The sequence below is a fragment of the Pimephales promelas genome, chromosome 18 (assembly GCF_988280905.1).
Source record: "Pimephales promelas chromosome 18, fPimPro1.hap1.1, whole genome shotgun sequence".
Classification (NCBI taxonomy): Eukaryota; Metazoa; Chordata; class Actinopteri; order Cypriniformes; family Leuciscidae; genus Pimephales; species Pimephales promelas.
The window spans coordinates 30727168-30743170 of NC_142786.1; the positions used below are offsets into that span (position 1 = coordinate 30727168).

At 34.9% G+C, this 16003-nt stretch overlaps 2 protein-coding genes across 4 annotated transcripts in view; one reads left to right on the top strand and one right to left on the bottom strand.

Moving 5' to 3' along the window:
• Window positions 1-133: 133 nt before the first annotated feature.
• c1galt1a (core 1 synthase, glycoprotein-N-acetylgalactosamine 3-beta-galactosyltransferase 1a) overlaps window positions 134-16003 on the top strand; it is a 56368-nt gene continuing 40498 nt past the window's right edge. For both annotated transcript variants that reach the window (XM_089123394.1, XM_089123395.1), the window contains exons 1-2: window positions 134-809; window positions 1468-1593. The gene's annotated coding sequence lies outside the window, so the exon portion shown is untranslated. The remainder of the gene's footprint in view (window positions 810-1467; window positions 1594-16003) is intronic.
• tac1 (tachykinin precursor 1) lies at window positions 4671-7489 on the bottom strand. 2 transcript variants are annotated; one of them, XM_039680763.2, is made up of 5 exons: window positions 6952-7489; window positions 5893-5995; window positions 5724-5747; window positions 5279-5335; window positions 4671-5145 (listed from the first exon to the last, which is right to left on the bottom strand). In XM_039680763.2, exons 1-5 carry the CDS (start codon window positions 7057-7059, stop codon window positions 5102-5104), a joined length of 336 nt encoding a protein of 111 aa, XP_039536697.1. In that variant the 5' UTR covers window positions 7060-7489; the 3' UTR covers window positions 4671-5101. The 2 variants fall into 2 exon arrangements, with proteins under 2 accessions (XP_039536697.1, XP_039536696.1); XM_039680762.2 differs by having other exon boundaries at window positions 6946-7466.

Sequence of the window (16003 nt, forward strand, 5' to 3'; positions counted from 1 at the left end):
AAGTGACTACATTTCATGTCAGCTTTGTAGAGTATTCCACAGAGATTATGAGAGTTTGTTTTCATCTGTTAATGTGTTGTGGGATTTACAAAAGAATGTGCATGCATTATTATATATAGTATTTACTCAACAGATAGACCTCGTATGTAAACAGATCACACGCGGCTGTGTTGATGGCTGATTTAGTCACTGTGATAGATGTGACCACTGACCAGTATAGGATAAAAGAACACGGAGGCAACAGGCTACTGCAAACGTTTAGGGGTTTATTTCCACAGGATGGGGTTACAAAAGTAAAGGCAATGCTAACCCAATGGTGGTGAACCAAACATACCAAAAATCAAATAACAAAAACAAATCATACATCAACGATGGGTCACTGCATTTGCCTCTCAAGCATTTACAGAGGTCAAGGGCTTACAGAACCTGTTCTCTCACAGAACACTAACTCACATACAGAAACATTATACCTTGGTGGCCAGCACCAATTAACACATAAATGGGATACACAGACATATAATGGCCATTACACACAATAAATGAATGTGAAAACACCCAATATACATAAACAAACATCTCAAATAATACTAATGACTTCACGTAATAAATATACTTCTTATAAACAAACACAAGAAAAGCGAGCAAAATAGTGCTTGGTGTTCCACCGGAGAAAAAACCTGAATGGTTGTGGCCCGATCATCTGCCGGAACCCTATAAATACGTCCAATGTTACCACTCGAACCCCTTTTGATGGTGCATCAGCTCACGGGACTCAGACGTATCAAACAAACAAACAAACAAAAAGAATGGTAAGAATAAACTTTAACTAAACGTTAAAGAGTGTGCGCACTTAACTCCAACCGAAAGTTTAAATAAAGTTTATTAAACCAAAATAATGTTGTGTATTCTTTACTGTAAACAAATTCCATTAAATAAAAACTCAAACTGACCTGACCCAGGCTCTCCAACATCCGCCACAGTCACGTAGACGGGTCTTTTAGTTACAGCGTTCAGGAACCGTTAACCATGAACTAAATTAATATTGATTATTGTTAGAGTTACCGGGTACTGGACCTTTTCTCACGGTTCCCAACTCCCAACATGCACAGTTGCACACACATCTGTGCAACTGTCATTAGCCTACATCAGCCTTACATTATCTCATCCCTTCCACCAACAGTTTAATACTTGACCTTGAGGTAAAACATATCAAAAATTATTTTCAAAGTGAACTATCCCTTTAAGACAGCATTAATAACTGAAAACAAGGCCTTAGGCTTATATTGGTTACTTAAAATTAGTCCAGAAAAAAAAAAAAAACAGCCTTTGGGGACTTTGCAGTAGTCTGGTAAGCCTGAGGACAAGACTTAAGCAGCTCAAATGAATTTAGTGCATTAAGTACTGATAATATATTATTTATATTATTATTATTTAGATTCACCCTGTACATGATTTTTGTATTTCCAGGTGGACTCAATTCAAGTCTGGTTGCTGCGACACTTGTGAAACCGGCCAAAGAAGAGCAGCTCCTCCTTCCCATTAAGACCTTTTCCATCGGTGAAGAAGACAGCAGACTTGGCTGCTGCTCGCAAGGTAAGGAACTCTGTACATGTAGCAACTGTACTTTACAGCCTAAACATCATGACATGTTTCATTAGTATAGGACACATTACTGTATTAGAGGCAAAATCCCATGTCTTTTGTGAGAGAACTATTAGATGTGATTGTTAAACTATTAACTCACTATGAAAGTAGCTGATTTTAAACTCATCAAATGCCCTTCCTTAAATAAGTGGTTTTGACTTTAACTGGAACCACCGATAAAATCAACCAGCAGTATCATAACTTACCTATTTAATAATATGTTTAACTAATTTTCAATTCAGTTAAGTATAATAAACATTTTAAAACACATTTATTTATCAGAAACATGAAGTGTGGGACACAATAAATTATGCATCCTTGTTCCAGCACAACTATCCCTCTATTTGAAAAACTGTAACATTCCTTAAAATTGTGACATTGAAAATGTGGCATTTATTTGCCTATTTTCAGCAGAAATTAATCTTTAATTAATTTAATTTAATTTAATGAATTTTTTTTAATTAATTTAACTTAATTTTTTTTTTTTTTTTTTTTTTTTGCACGAACTGGATTATTCAAGCTCAGCCTTTAACCTAAAGATTGTAAGAAACAAAATTATTCAGTAAATTTTAATTTATGGGAATAGCAAATCTGTCAAAAAGCTTTCCATGTTAAAAAAATGTTTGTTTATTGCAAATCTCATAAAACATTTTAATAGCTCAGATAATAAGTAGTGTGACCTGATGTTGAAAATCAAAGGTTTTAAAGGTTGGCCATTTGTAAATGAATAAATAAAAATTGTGCCTTTTCAATGGAAGTGGCGTGCTATATGTGGTTTTGAGTGTTGTGAACTTTTAACATTTGCAAAGCATTGATGATACAACTCTCCTGCTGTCATTGCACATTGCATAGACCTCAGCCAGTTGGGTTGAGGGTTTAGTTAGCTACCATTCCTCTGCTCTACTCATTTGATCATGTGACCACGTGAATTCTCAGAATTAGACATAATTCTTGTCTGAAACTTGAAAAATTAAAATTAGCACAAAAGATTTCTTTCTCATGATGCTTTTTCCCTTCATCTGTGTAATACAGACTTCTGTGCTGTAACTATCTTGAAGCAACTTTTGTTGAATTATTAGATGTTCACTATTTTATTAATCATGAAATAAATTGCACACCCTGTTCAACAAGCTGCCTGATTTGTGGCACAACCCGTACTGGATGCAAAAGCTTAATAGTTGGGGTTAAAACAAATCAAAGTATGATGAACAATAGTAGCCAAGCTTGTCTTGGCATTGTGACTGTAGTCTAAACTCATATCCACTAGATGGCAGCAGGAACATTCAGCGATCTCTGTTTTTTAATTACCTGAAATAAAAGTACATCCATGAGAAGGCAGACAGCGTTGTGATGTTCTCAGGTGACGGTTCGGATGAGCTGACACAAGGATACATCCTATTACATGTTATTGTATGATTTCCCTTTGTGTATTTACAATATATCTGAAAAGTATTTAGATACTTTTAAAAGTGGATGCAGTTTTAAAACTGCATAAAAGTTATTCCATTCGATATGGTCACCATTACTTTTTTTGTGCTGTTGATTTAGTTTGATATTTTATTACGCAATGTCCCTTGTGAAAAAGTAGATACACAAAGATAAAGGCGATTCCATATTCATTTAATTTACGTTAGTAAGTTGTGATATAATACTGTTCAAGAGTTTGAGGTGGGTTAGGTTTAAAATGTTTTTGCTCATGAGGCAATGTTTTGATCAAAGATGCAGTAAAAACAGTAGGCTAATAATATAAAATAGTAATATTATATGTAAATTAAAAATATCTCATTTATTATCGGTGATGGCAGAGTAAAAAAGGTAGGCTATTGTCTACAAACTTTTGAAAGGTAATGTTTTTGGTTCAGTTTAAGTTACTATTTTATTTATTTATTTTTTGTTAGCCTATATCTGGGCTGGATAATATCTGTTACCATTGTACAATTGAGCTATACACTTATCTCATGTTCCTTCGGTGGGTCCGTCCCTTTAGTGGGTGTTTTTGTGTGTAGAGTCAGCTAATTGAAATTAATAATTAGTTGGCTCGTTAAAACTAAAACAATCAAAAAAAAAAACAAAAAAAAAAACCTGTACTGTTTTACTGTAATTGTAAGTCTCTGAGTTTAATGAATGGCACTGGTTAAAGTAGGCTTCACTGTTTATCCATAACTTTATCGGCAGGCCGATATTATCGGCTGATATTAGGCATTTTCTAAACTGTCGGTATCGGCAGTTATAATGGCTGATAAATGAATATTTCAAAAATAAAAATAAAAACGGACGAAACACGCTTCAACCAATGTCATGAGTGTTGGAGTTGTATAGTTTGTCCACCAGAGGGCACTCTACACCGTCCCTGTTGGCAACACTCGTGTATAACGCAACACGCAGGTAGCTTATAAGGCAATGTAGGAACTAATTATTGTTTTATTTATCAGAACTTTCATATATTTTGATGTTGTTCTTGTCTGTTTCTTTTTAAAATGCATTATCATATTATTCATGAATGCATTATCATGTATTCTGGAAAAAAAAAAAAAAAAAACGGTCGATATATCGGATTTTAAAACCAACAAATATTTGTATCGGTATTGGCCTCAAATCCTTTATCGGTCGGGCTCTAGAAACTAATATAAGGGTTAAGAAATTATATTTAATTTTATTTTAATTTTATGTATTTGTATTTTCTTTGGTGCATCATTACTGTAAGAAAGTGTAAATGGAAAGGGGATTTTCAATTAGAGAAAAGAAACAGCTTGAATGTTTAATTTTCTATATAGATTAGCTTCACTTTCAAATTACTTTGGAGAGTTTAATGTGCTACAGATTGCATTAAAAGATCTGGTCATGATACTGATAAAGGGTTTCTTCAAAATACCAGTTGCATTGTTAAACATAAGCCCTGTTTAAAAGAATACTTGATGGTTAAAATATAATAGCCTGTAGGTGGAGTGAGTGTGCCATTGTGAAAGCACCTTTAGACCGTGATACGCCACACATTCAACTAAACAAGGAATTAAAAGTTCCACCAATAAAGAAAATATTTTTAATATCAAGCTACAATCACACAGAGATATCAAGATAGCAAAACCTTAGCTCATAGCAGTGACAAGACATGCGCAGGATGACATCACACCCGGACTGCCTGTATTATAACATCATCAGTCGTGGTGAAAACACTATGAGGCACTAAAATTGACATTTTCAGCACAAATCTCTGTCTGAGTACCTTAGAATGGACAACACTTGGCTTTAATGCTCCACAACATCGGGAAAGATGTCGTGACAAACACGTTTGATCACCGTTTTGAAACGTCTGACATAAATAAACTGGCGCAGGTGTGGCCATATTTCACAATGTGAAATAAGAATGTTTATTTCTGACCTGATTGAAAAAAAGAAAAATAAGTATCACATAATGACATGATCCGTAAGGAAGCGGATGTGACAATCCATTTAGCCATTAACGTCTTTTGTCGTAGATCTGTACTGTTCCCCATTCATATTCTGTGAAAAGAGAAGGTTGGGGTTAAAAATAACTTGTGTATCAAAGCTACTAGTTTTTATTAGTATTGTCTCTATTTCTATCATTGATGAAGCAGCTATCCTAAAACTAATTGAGAGGTTTTGCACTTCCTACCTGGCTCCTCTTGGCTTCTTTTACCCATCAGCCCCACAAAAGAATTGATTTTATGCCCTGGAAGACAATTAAGGGTTATATATATATATACACGCATACATATGTACAATTCAACTATATTGTTGAAGTCTAGAGTGCGGTTGAAGCATGTTACAATTGTTTTTATTCTATTGTGAAAAAGACCTTGAGGTTGTGAGCTTCCATTAAAAGGAATCACGTGTCGCTAAAACTCTTCAGATTTCATGAATATGACAGCAAAGTTCAAGGATTTGTAACGATTTCTCTCTTCTTGAGTTCTAAAAACTTTTTTTTTTCATGTGAGGAAAAAGAAACACTGAAAATGTTGTTATATGATTGCATATGTAAATGAAGTCCTTAAGTGTCTTTGCTTTTAGGCAAATGTAAGCATTTAGCAAATAGCAGACGTGTTTTTGAGATCACTTACTTTTCCGTGTAATCTGTGCATTTGCTGTGGGGGCGGAAGAATGAAAGAGATGTCAGTTATAGGTCAAAAGCATTTGTGTGTGTGTCTGCATTCTAGTTAAAAAGTATTATCAACATTTGATTTTTTATTTATTTTATGATATGCATGAGATAAAGGACTGCGGTCTTACCAGAGGACCGTTTCCCCATCAGACCAATGAACTGATGAGGTCGGGGTTTCCTCGTCATACGTCTTAGTATCTCTCTGAAGGGATCCGCCTGAAGCCACTCATCCTACAAGAGATGATTTGATTATTGGAACATTAGACCTCCATACAGATGCCACTCGCATTATAAGATCACTGGAACCCGTGCAGATGCTAATACTATTAGTATTTTATAACTCCCAAATACAGAATTCACCAAATTTCATAATTTGTTCACCACAGTTTTTGAGCACAAAAATACTTTAGCAGTTGCATAGATGCAGTTTTTAGACACAAAAAGCTTGAGAGACTTAAGTGCTTGGCTCTCTTCCAACCCGCAATGTCAAATGGGAAACGTGTGCTCCATTCAAACAAGCAATATGAGCGTTGAGTAATTCAGCACTGGACAGCGACCTGTGCATATTGTTAGCCTACTTGAATCCATTCTAACTAGAAATCGAATGAATACAGTTGATAACAGTGTATTACGGGTTCCATGTTAAATGTATTTAATGGTTAATTTTTAAATGATTGCTTTTGGTCCTCCTCGATCCTGAATATGTGGCTACATCCTACCCAATCGATTATAACAGTGTACAATTATAACCAACTGGGTTGTTTTAACTCAATTTTGGGTAAAATATGGACAAACCCAGCCATTGGGTGAAAAATGCAATTTAAAAATGTAACCCAATGGCTGGGTTTGTCCATGTTTTCCCCAAAATTGATTGCATTTTTTATATGTATAGCCTAATAGTAATTACAACGGAATTTGCTCACTGAAATGTCAATAGTGATATTTAAAGCTGAGCTTTAATAATGAAAAGTAGCATAATTAAATAAAATGACCTTTACAGATAAGATTTTTAACAGTTATTAGAATATAATAGCCTATAATATAGTCAATATAATGAAAATGGTTGATAAGAATGTGTTGTTGTTGTTGTTTTGCCTCATAAAACCAGCCCTAAAAAAATGTCATATAGTTGCAGTAGCTTTTATTTAGTCTAAAAGACCTGTTTAGACATGCAAACTCACCTGTACCTGATTGTTGTCTGTCCAATAATCATGGTCTTCTTTTGGACCCAATTCTTCTCCAAAAACTTGGCACAAAACAAGAAAAAGGACTACAGCCGGTAAGAAAAATTTCATGTTTCACCCAGTAACTTTCCTTTTCCTTTCCCAAAGCACTTTAAAGTAGGTTAACCCGCAAGGTAAACGTCGATTCAAGTCGTATTGTTCGAGTATGTTGTTCAATGTTCTTTCAGCTGTGCGTGAACAGTTTCCTCCACGTATCTTCAGTTCTTCACTCAGTGCGCGCGTCCGATGCGCGTCTCCGTGACCGTACTGACTCGCACGCTCGGCTTTATAGCAATGCAACAGGGAGGTGACAGGTTCCTTCCGACGTTTAAAATCGATAAAACAAATAAATGTGTTAGTCAGATTGCTTTAAAACGCACAATGACGAAGAGCACTCCTCTTTAATATTTCGCTCACATTGCTGTAGAGGAAGTATCTAAAGTTGAAATAGTCCTGGTTCGGACAATCCGTGACTTTGGACGTGTGCTGATCTGCAGACATGGGTGACGTTATAATTAACTCATTCGACGCATGTTTTACGAAGTTCCGTCTTCAACTGTGCAAACATGAATGCAGATGGCTCGTTTAACACGATTCTTTTGCGTCAAAGCAGGTGAGCAACTTCGTAAGGGTATTGGAAATATTGAGACACATATGAGAGGTTGGCTATCAAACAACGAAGAAGCCGAAACCTTTGTGTTTTTTCCGTGGGTTATAAAGGTAAACTAACAAAAGATATTGAATTGTGGGTGCGAATCACTAACTGAATTCTTGAAGGAATTGCAAGAGCCACGAGAGATTGCCCATGTTTCTGGTTCTCCGAAACTAATAACATCAAATTTGTTTTCAAGCATTAAATTCTCGAAGAATGAAGCTCTTTTTAAAAAAGCATGAAGCAAACCACTTTCTGCGATCTGTTCATGGCATTGTATAGTACATTTTAAGCTCTTCAGATGATCTGAATCTAAAAAGTTGACCTTTAAACAGTTCTACTGTGGCACCCTTTTGGTTTTAATACGGACCTTTTTTAAGAGGCTGGTCATGCTTTATATTAAGTGTCTATGTATGCTACTTCTCAAAAAAAATATAGGTTAATTGCTGCTATCAAGATAGGATGAGTGAAGTTAGCGACAGGTTGATTAGGATTATGGGTGGGTTAAGGTGTAAAAAAAATGGTAAAACAATGTAATTATAGATGTTACAGAAATCAACCACATGCTATAATTACATGCAGGTATTTTTTTTTTAAATATAAGTACAATGTAAAAACATGTAGGTTACAGAATTTAAATTAATTTAAATCTAAATGGTTGGTAGTTAAAGACACTTAATATAATAAGTAATAACAATCCCACTATATAAAAAGTAATAATAAGCCCACAAAGCTTGCGTGCCATTTTTAAACCATTGCATCCCTAATTGAGGTAGCATATGTGCAGGGTTAAATTCGTGTTTTTAATGAAAAGCAGGGAGAGGACACTCGGGGGTGGATGACCCACGGAGGAAGTGGAGACATGACTGATTTCCATGAGAAAGGACTTTTGTCTCAGCGCACACAGTCTTTACAGACCGAACAGCACTTCATACCTCGAGTGCCTTTATCAGCGACAATGATGTCTCTTTATTTAATCATGTGTTAATATCATATGCAAATGTTATTTCTTGCTAAGATTGCCTAACACAACTGAAACTTCCCCAGTTTCGTGAGGGTCGTGGACAGTTATTAAAGTTGGTTGTGGCTGATGAGAAACTTTGCCTTCACTGTAATGTTTAGTCAGGCAGGTTTTATCCATTAAAAATATTTGTAATATGACTAAAAGAACCGGATAACATTAGGTTATACACCAATTTGGTGTCAAATAAAAAAAGCTCTTTCATATCTGTTTTTAGTGATGGTTCTCTTGTGACAAATTGAAATTTTGCTTCATATATTTTATATTAAAATTGTTTACTCGGAAATATGAACTCTCAATCACTCTCACGGATGATGGAAGGTACGAGAGAAGAGTATATTAAGTGTGTCTGAAGACGAGATAGGTGATGAATGGAAGAGAGAAAATAATCTTTTCTTTTATAGAGCAACACCAACATTGTCAGTTAGTTTTACCCCAAAATGCATTAGAAGTCAGAGCACTCTGCAATTCTGACTGTTGAGAGGGAAAGAATATAATGGCACTAATGGTCAGATCACCCTAAAAGAGCACAAGTACACCTCATTTTTTTCTTTGAACAATGGTAGGTTGTGTTTTTTTATTCTCCTGGTAGACTTGCCAGAAGATTGCAGGTTGAATTACTCTGCTTATGTTGTTAAAGCAGAATAAGAGGTGCCAATTATTTCTTTTTATAAACACAATCGATATATACCATGTATACGGCCATCATAAAAACAACCAATTTCAATGCACAAAAACAGATCAAAATACTCCACAAACGTTCAGTTCAGTTTGTTTAAAAGTCTTTCATCAAGTAATATATCAAATGTTTTGTTCATTTTGAAGTCTTCATCTTGAACATTTGTAAATGTCATTCTCCTTTATATCAACAGTAAAACTGAAGCGTGCAGAGAGAAATTGCATTATAACCTGGTTTGTATATTCGGACTACTACTTACATGTTGTTTCTCAGATCTTGCAGGTCAAAACCAACGGTCAATGGACAAAGCTATTGCAAGTGGGTAATGTTTTAATGTTTTGATCAGAAACACTAATGTAATGTATTCCTGTGATGCCAAAGCTGCATTTTCAGCATCATTACTCCAGTCATCAGTGTCACATGATCCTTCAGAAATCATTCTAACATGCTGATTTACTGCTCAAGAAACATTTCTTCTTTTATAAAGACAGTCCGCACTGTATGAACGGCGTTCGTGGTTCGACTTGTCGTGACTGTTTTCCAAGATGGCTCCTGCCTGTATACACGAAGGGTACTGTCTTTATAAAGTATCTTCTTATTAAACGGTCTGTACACTTACAATGTTCTCAATGCTTCGCTTTGCATGTAGGGACCCTTATTATGTTACTGTGTTAGTGTGGGGCTATTTTGAGCGATTTCTTTTTACTTAGTAAATGCCCCCAGTAGCATTATACACTAAACAGTTTTTAGAGATAAAACTCTTTACATTCGATTATCATGAAAACAAAACTCAGAGAACGATCGACTTGGTACCGATGTGTAATTCATTTTGCGCCGGAGTGCTCCTTTAAACATAATAATCCTAAAATCAGCGTAACATAAAAATACCGAATACGCATCATCCAATATTTAATTAGACATTTGGATTGATTGCATTTATATTTTACAAGCAGATTGTGTTATAAAATTTACAGACCTCGACAGAACATGTTATGTAATAAGCGCTTTATCAAACATTGGTGGTCATAAGGCTGTTGCTTTGGATCATCTATTTGTATAAGTGTTGTTGCGGGAGTGTGCAGGCTGTCAGTGTGTGGGAGGATAGGTCAGTTTGTGTTTGAATGAAGCTCTCGTAATCTATCTTCTAGTCTTGTGTTCTGTTGTTTCGCCGTGTCGTGAATAAAACACTGAATAGAAGGTGAATAAATGTTTCTCCTTGTAAGAAAAAGACTTTACCACCGACTTTTGTGATGTGAAGCAAGAGCACAGTTTAGCTTTAAACCTCTTTAACCCTATTTTTTGCAGTTCTCAATGTTAAATATTTTTGATGTCAGCAGTCAAGACTTTCAGAAATTGCTTGCAAATGTGAATTTGCCTTTGGCTAAAATGCTTTTTCCCGCCAAAGTGAATTTAGAGAAACATCATCATAACTTATACCTTCCTCAGACATAATGCTACTTCTTCCTGACCTTCCAAGCATGACTAAACATTTACCATACTATTTTAAATTAAAGTCTTTACGTTATGCTTAATGGATATAGCCTTGTCCTTTAGGCTAAATAGGCTTTAGTTTATTCAGAAGGTTGGAGAAGATCAAAAGTAGACAGAGATGGGCATGTGTCTATAGCGAATAAAAATTGAAATCTTGTTTTAAATTCTCTCAGCAAATGAAGTTAGCAAACAAACCTTAGCAAGCTGAAGAGCAATTATATTGTAAATATGCACTTTCCATTTAAATATATTCCCTTAAAGTGCCACGTCCAATTATTACTACCTTTTTTTTTAAATTATTTTTATGTATGTTCTTTAAAATTCCCTCTTCAATATCTCTTGGTTATAGTGGGCATGCATATTTGTTCTTGTAATTCATGTCTGGGTATTTTCAAACCCAGTAAAATTAGCAGATTATTCTGGCTTTGGGTACTAACACGCTAAAATTATTTTTTGTCATGAGGCATTTTTCCTTATCCATTTTGATTATATTGACTCATAGTAGCTTGTTTTTTTATTATTATTGTTATTTACCCCTGTATTTTCTTGCTGCAGTTGTCCTGTATCAAGTAATGCCATTTTCTAAAAACTCTAAATAACCTTCAACTCCATCTCGCTCTGTTTTATTTTATTTTTAAGATTTGCTTCTTGTGTTCTATGTTGCTTGTTCAGAAAAGGTGTGATGTTCCTTAATAAATGATCATAATTGCAATTTGACACCCAAATTTCATTCAAGCAGGGTCCTTTGGTTTCTCTTAACCTCTTTCAAATTAAGATATTCTCTGTTGTAGATATATATCCTGTTAATAAACAAGTACAAAGAATTCAAGTGTTTTTCCTGCATAAACTGAGCATTATTGACCACTTAAGACGCTCAAGTAAAATCGCAAATGCTGGGCATTCATTAATAATACAGCAATCAGGCAAATATGACTCTATCCGGTCTCCCCGAACAGAACAGATGAGACCTGTCCTGTCAATGGGCAACTATCTTCCCTCGTATTTTGTCATGTCCTCTGGATGCTCTATTGAATTTCCTATTTCCATTCAGTAGAAGAGACATTCCCATTAAGGGGGAGACTTTAATTAAGGTAGTACACTTACGCTGGACTCCCGATGCGGACTGAATGGGCCTGACCCTGCCAAGCGTAAAAGGAGGGGCTTGGCTACGCTTTCAGTCACCCTAAAAACCATGTTTATTACTCCCTGACTGGAATGAAAATGATTATGAATATAGAGAACACCGGAGAAGCTGTGCTAATGGAGCCTTCGAAGTGCTTTTGTAGTAGAGGATTTGCCTTTGTTGATTTGCCACTATAAATGGGAGTGTCCACAATAAAATAGAATAAAAAATGATAAGATGAACACGTCATGTTTTTAAAAATAAACTAACACTGTTTTTAAACTGTTTTGATTTAATAAGTAAAAGATGGAATTTTTCCATAAACATATAAATAAAAAATACATATGAGTGGACGTATCTTATTTACATTTAAATTCAGATATCAGAAATTAGTATTAATAAAAAAAATGTACAGCCTGAACTAACCTTTATGAAAAAAAAGTACACTTTAGCGCACATTTTAAAAGAGCAAATATGGAATTATTATGGAAATAATTAAATTAATTACATTAGAAAAATATTAAAAGTGAACTGAATATAATGTTTTCAGACAATTAATCGCAATTAAAGTAAAATGTATGAAACCTTCAATTATCTGAACTTGACCCTCTATGAATAAAATGCATCTTTATATGTCTAAAGTGTCCTGCCGAATGCACTGACAATCATTTAAGCAAACAAAATATACTTTAAGTAAACAAAATATAAACTTGTGTCATGTCTTTAAATATATTTTTAAATACACATTTGTAATGATGAAGTTTCAGTTAAGTACATACTGTATATGTGTATAATATGTGTGTGATATGCAATATATCGAACAACACTAGTCACACTCTAAAAAATGCTGGGTTGTTTTAACCCAACTTTGGGTCAAATATGGACTAACCCAGCCGTTGGGTTAAATTTTTACATTACATTTTTAACCCAACATTTCGGGTTTGTCCATATTTGACCCAACATTGGGTTAAAACGACCCAGCATTTTTTAGAGTGCATAATTAATAAAGTGCTAAGCAACATGAAAATAAGTGTTCTTTAAAGCACAACATAATGATTTAAAATGTACTTTGAATTCAAATTTTAATTTAACATTATCACAAAGTGCACTTTTAAAGCAGCACTTTGGAGCTTTTGGCCACTAGAGGCGCTCTGCAATGATGACCACAGACTGTTGAGCAGCTGTCTTGTATCAGACAAGATTGGGCAAATATTCCACTTGCAAAACCCAAGAATTAGTATCCGCAACTACTAAATGATTAAAAAGTGTAATTAAAATGAAAGGTGATGCACTCTCAGAAAAAAAGGTACGAAAGCTGTCACTGGGGCTGTACCTTTTCAAAAGGTACACTTTTGTCCATTTTAGGTACTAATATGTGCACTTTATGTGCTAATATGTAAATTTTTGGTGCTAGTATGTACGTTTCCGGTGCTAATATGTAAATTTCAGGTCCTAATATGTACATTTCTGGTGCTAATATGTAAATTTCAGGTGCTAATATGTACATTTTAAGTGTTGATCTGTTCATTTTAGGTGCTAATATGTAAATTTCAGGTGCTAATATGTACATTTTAAGTGTTGATATGTTCATTTTAGGTGCTAATATATGTACATTTCAGGTGCTAATATGTACATTTTAATTGTTGATATGTACATTTTAGGTGCTAATATGTACATTTCCGGTGCTAATATGTACTTTTCAGGTACTAATATGCACATTTTAAGTGTTGATATGTTCATTTTAGGTGCTAATATGTACCATTAAGGTACCAATATGCACCCTTAAGGTACAAAAGTGTACTTTTTGAAAAGGTACAGCCCCAGTGACCGCTTTTGTACCTTTTTCCTGAGAGTGTATGGCACAGTGGTAAACATGTCTCTGTCCCAATTTTTATGGAGGTGCGTTGCTGCCATCAAGATCAAAATTTGTTCATATTTACAAAATACAATGATGTTAGTGTGTGAAAACATTGGGAAACTTTATACTTTTGTCAAGAATGAACAAAAAACTGATTATTGATTTTAATTCATTTTACAAAACTTTTTTTGATTTGGGGTTGTAAGACACTCATTGACACCATCACAAGGATCTGGTCCTCCTCTCTATGATGTCATTTCCTCTTTGTGTTTTTTTTTTTTTACTGCAGTTTTTCTGGTTTGACTGCATGACTTTAATTTAGTGGACACGTTTCTTCTTCATCCTATTATATACATCTTAAAATGAATAAATCCAGTCAAAATGAGCATATTTCCCCACATTCAGATATTGTTTTTTCGTGTCGTCATAAGCTCTTGGAGCACTCCCAGCTTTGTTACTTTGCAATATCGGACTCAGCGGTAACCTTCGCAGAATAGCCTAGACCGTCCCTTCCTGGCTTTGCATCTTATTTGCTGCCATGAATCAAATTAAATTCGACATCTTTAATTTGAAAAGTGTGATTGATAAGGCCCGCCATGGAGTATTTAATATGATGTCATTGTCCCCCTTCCCTGACTGAAGGGGCGCGTGACTAAATGCAATCTCTTTCTACTAATGCAATGGGACATTATTCCACTGTCCTACACGAGAACACCATCAATCAGCCACAGACATGCTGAACTTTGTGTGCGTGTGTATGTGGTTGACTCGGTGGGGGCGTGTAGGAGGGCACGTTACGTATCTCTCTCACATGTTCTCGCTGCAGTGGGCTGGTTCGTACCTTTCACTTGCGTCACCAGGGGGTGGCCATCAGGACTTCAACCAGACCCAATTATCCTCAGCGTGAAAAACCATCAGTGACATGTTCATTCTCCTCGTGCTTTTATCCCACTGTGTAGTCACGACAGGGCCCTTTTCTTGCGGTTACAGGTGAAAATGAGTGTCTTCTAATGTTCGTAGCTTGAATAGATATCAGTATGTCACAGTAGGTAGGCCTATGCAAATGAGAAAACGAAAATAGGTCAGGATATCGTCCGATAGCTTGTTTACAATTCTTTGTGCTATTGACACAATAATTGAACTGAATGTCCATGGTCGGACCACCTCGTGTTATAGAAAACCTTTGATTTATTTATTGTTTGGGGGGTTGAATGTAAAGATGTCTGGGCATGCTTGGTGATAATTGGGATGAAACCTGAAACCTGTTAGGGCAAATTAGGTGTGAATTGCAGTGCGAACTCCAAGGTGTCGCTTCATTAATTCAACAACTGTCTTTTGAGAATGTGCATGAAATTATATGTATGCAGTACCACATTTTTTGTTTAATAAATTAAATAAAATATACGAAAAATCATTCTATATATATATATATATATATATATATATATATATATTCTATTTAAAATTATATATAATAAATATTGATAATAATGAAAGATGGATGGATGGGTGGGTGGATAGATGGATGTGTACCAAATTATGAAATGAATTCTGTGCTTGTTAATGTGCATTTTGTCTTCAGTCTTGAGGGAATGTCTCCTTGAGATTTGAAAAACAAAAACTTTTTCAGAATCCTTATAAATTTAATCCTTCTTTCAAGGTCTTATATTAACAAACATGCACTGAAATTGTTTACACTTTTCTCCCACAGAAGGTTAACAGTGGAACGTAACTCATAATTCAGTTCATTCTTCGCATTCATATGCCTGATTACTGCCCTGAACTTAGAAATGGACAATAACAGCCCTCAGAGTTTCAACCTTGATTTGTATATGTATATATACAGTATATATGAAGAGTTCAGATGCAAAAGCCTCTAAGTGCCATTTGAAATTTTCTTCTAGAATGATCATTTTTATCAAGCGTGTGTATTTAAGTTCAGTAATTTCACTTAAATGGCAATGGAGATTAATTGTCATTTAAGTGAAATTAATTAACTTAAAGGGATACTCCACCTTTTTTGGAAATAGGCTCATTTTACCACTCCCCCAGAGTTAAACAGATGGGTTTTACCATTTTCGAATGTATTCAGCCGATTTTTTTGATATTTAGAAGAATATCGGTAACCAGACAGTTTCTGGTCTCATTGACTTCCATAGTATATTTTTTTTCCTACTATGGAAGTCAATGAG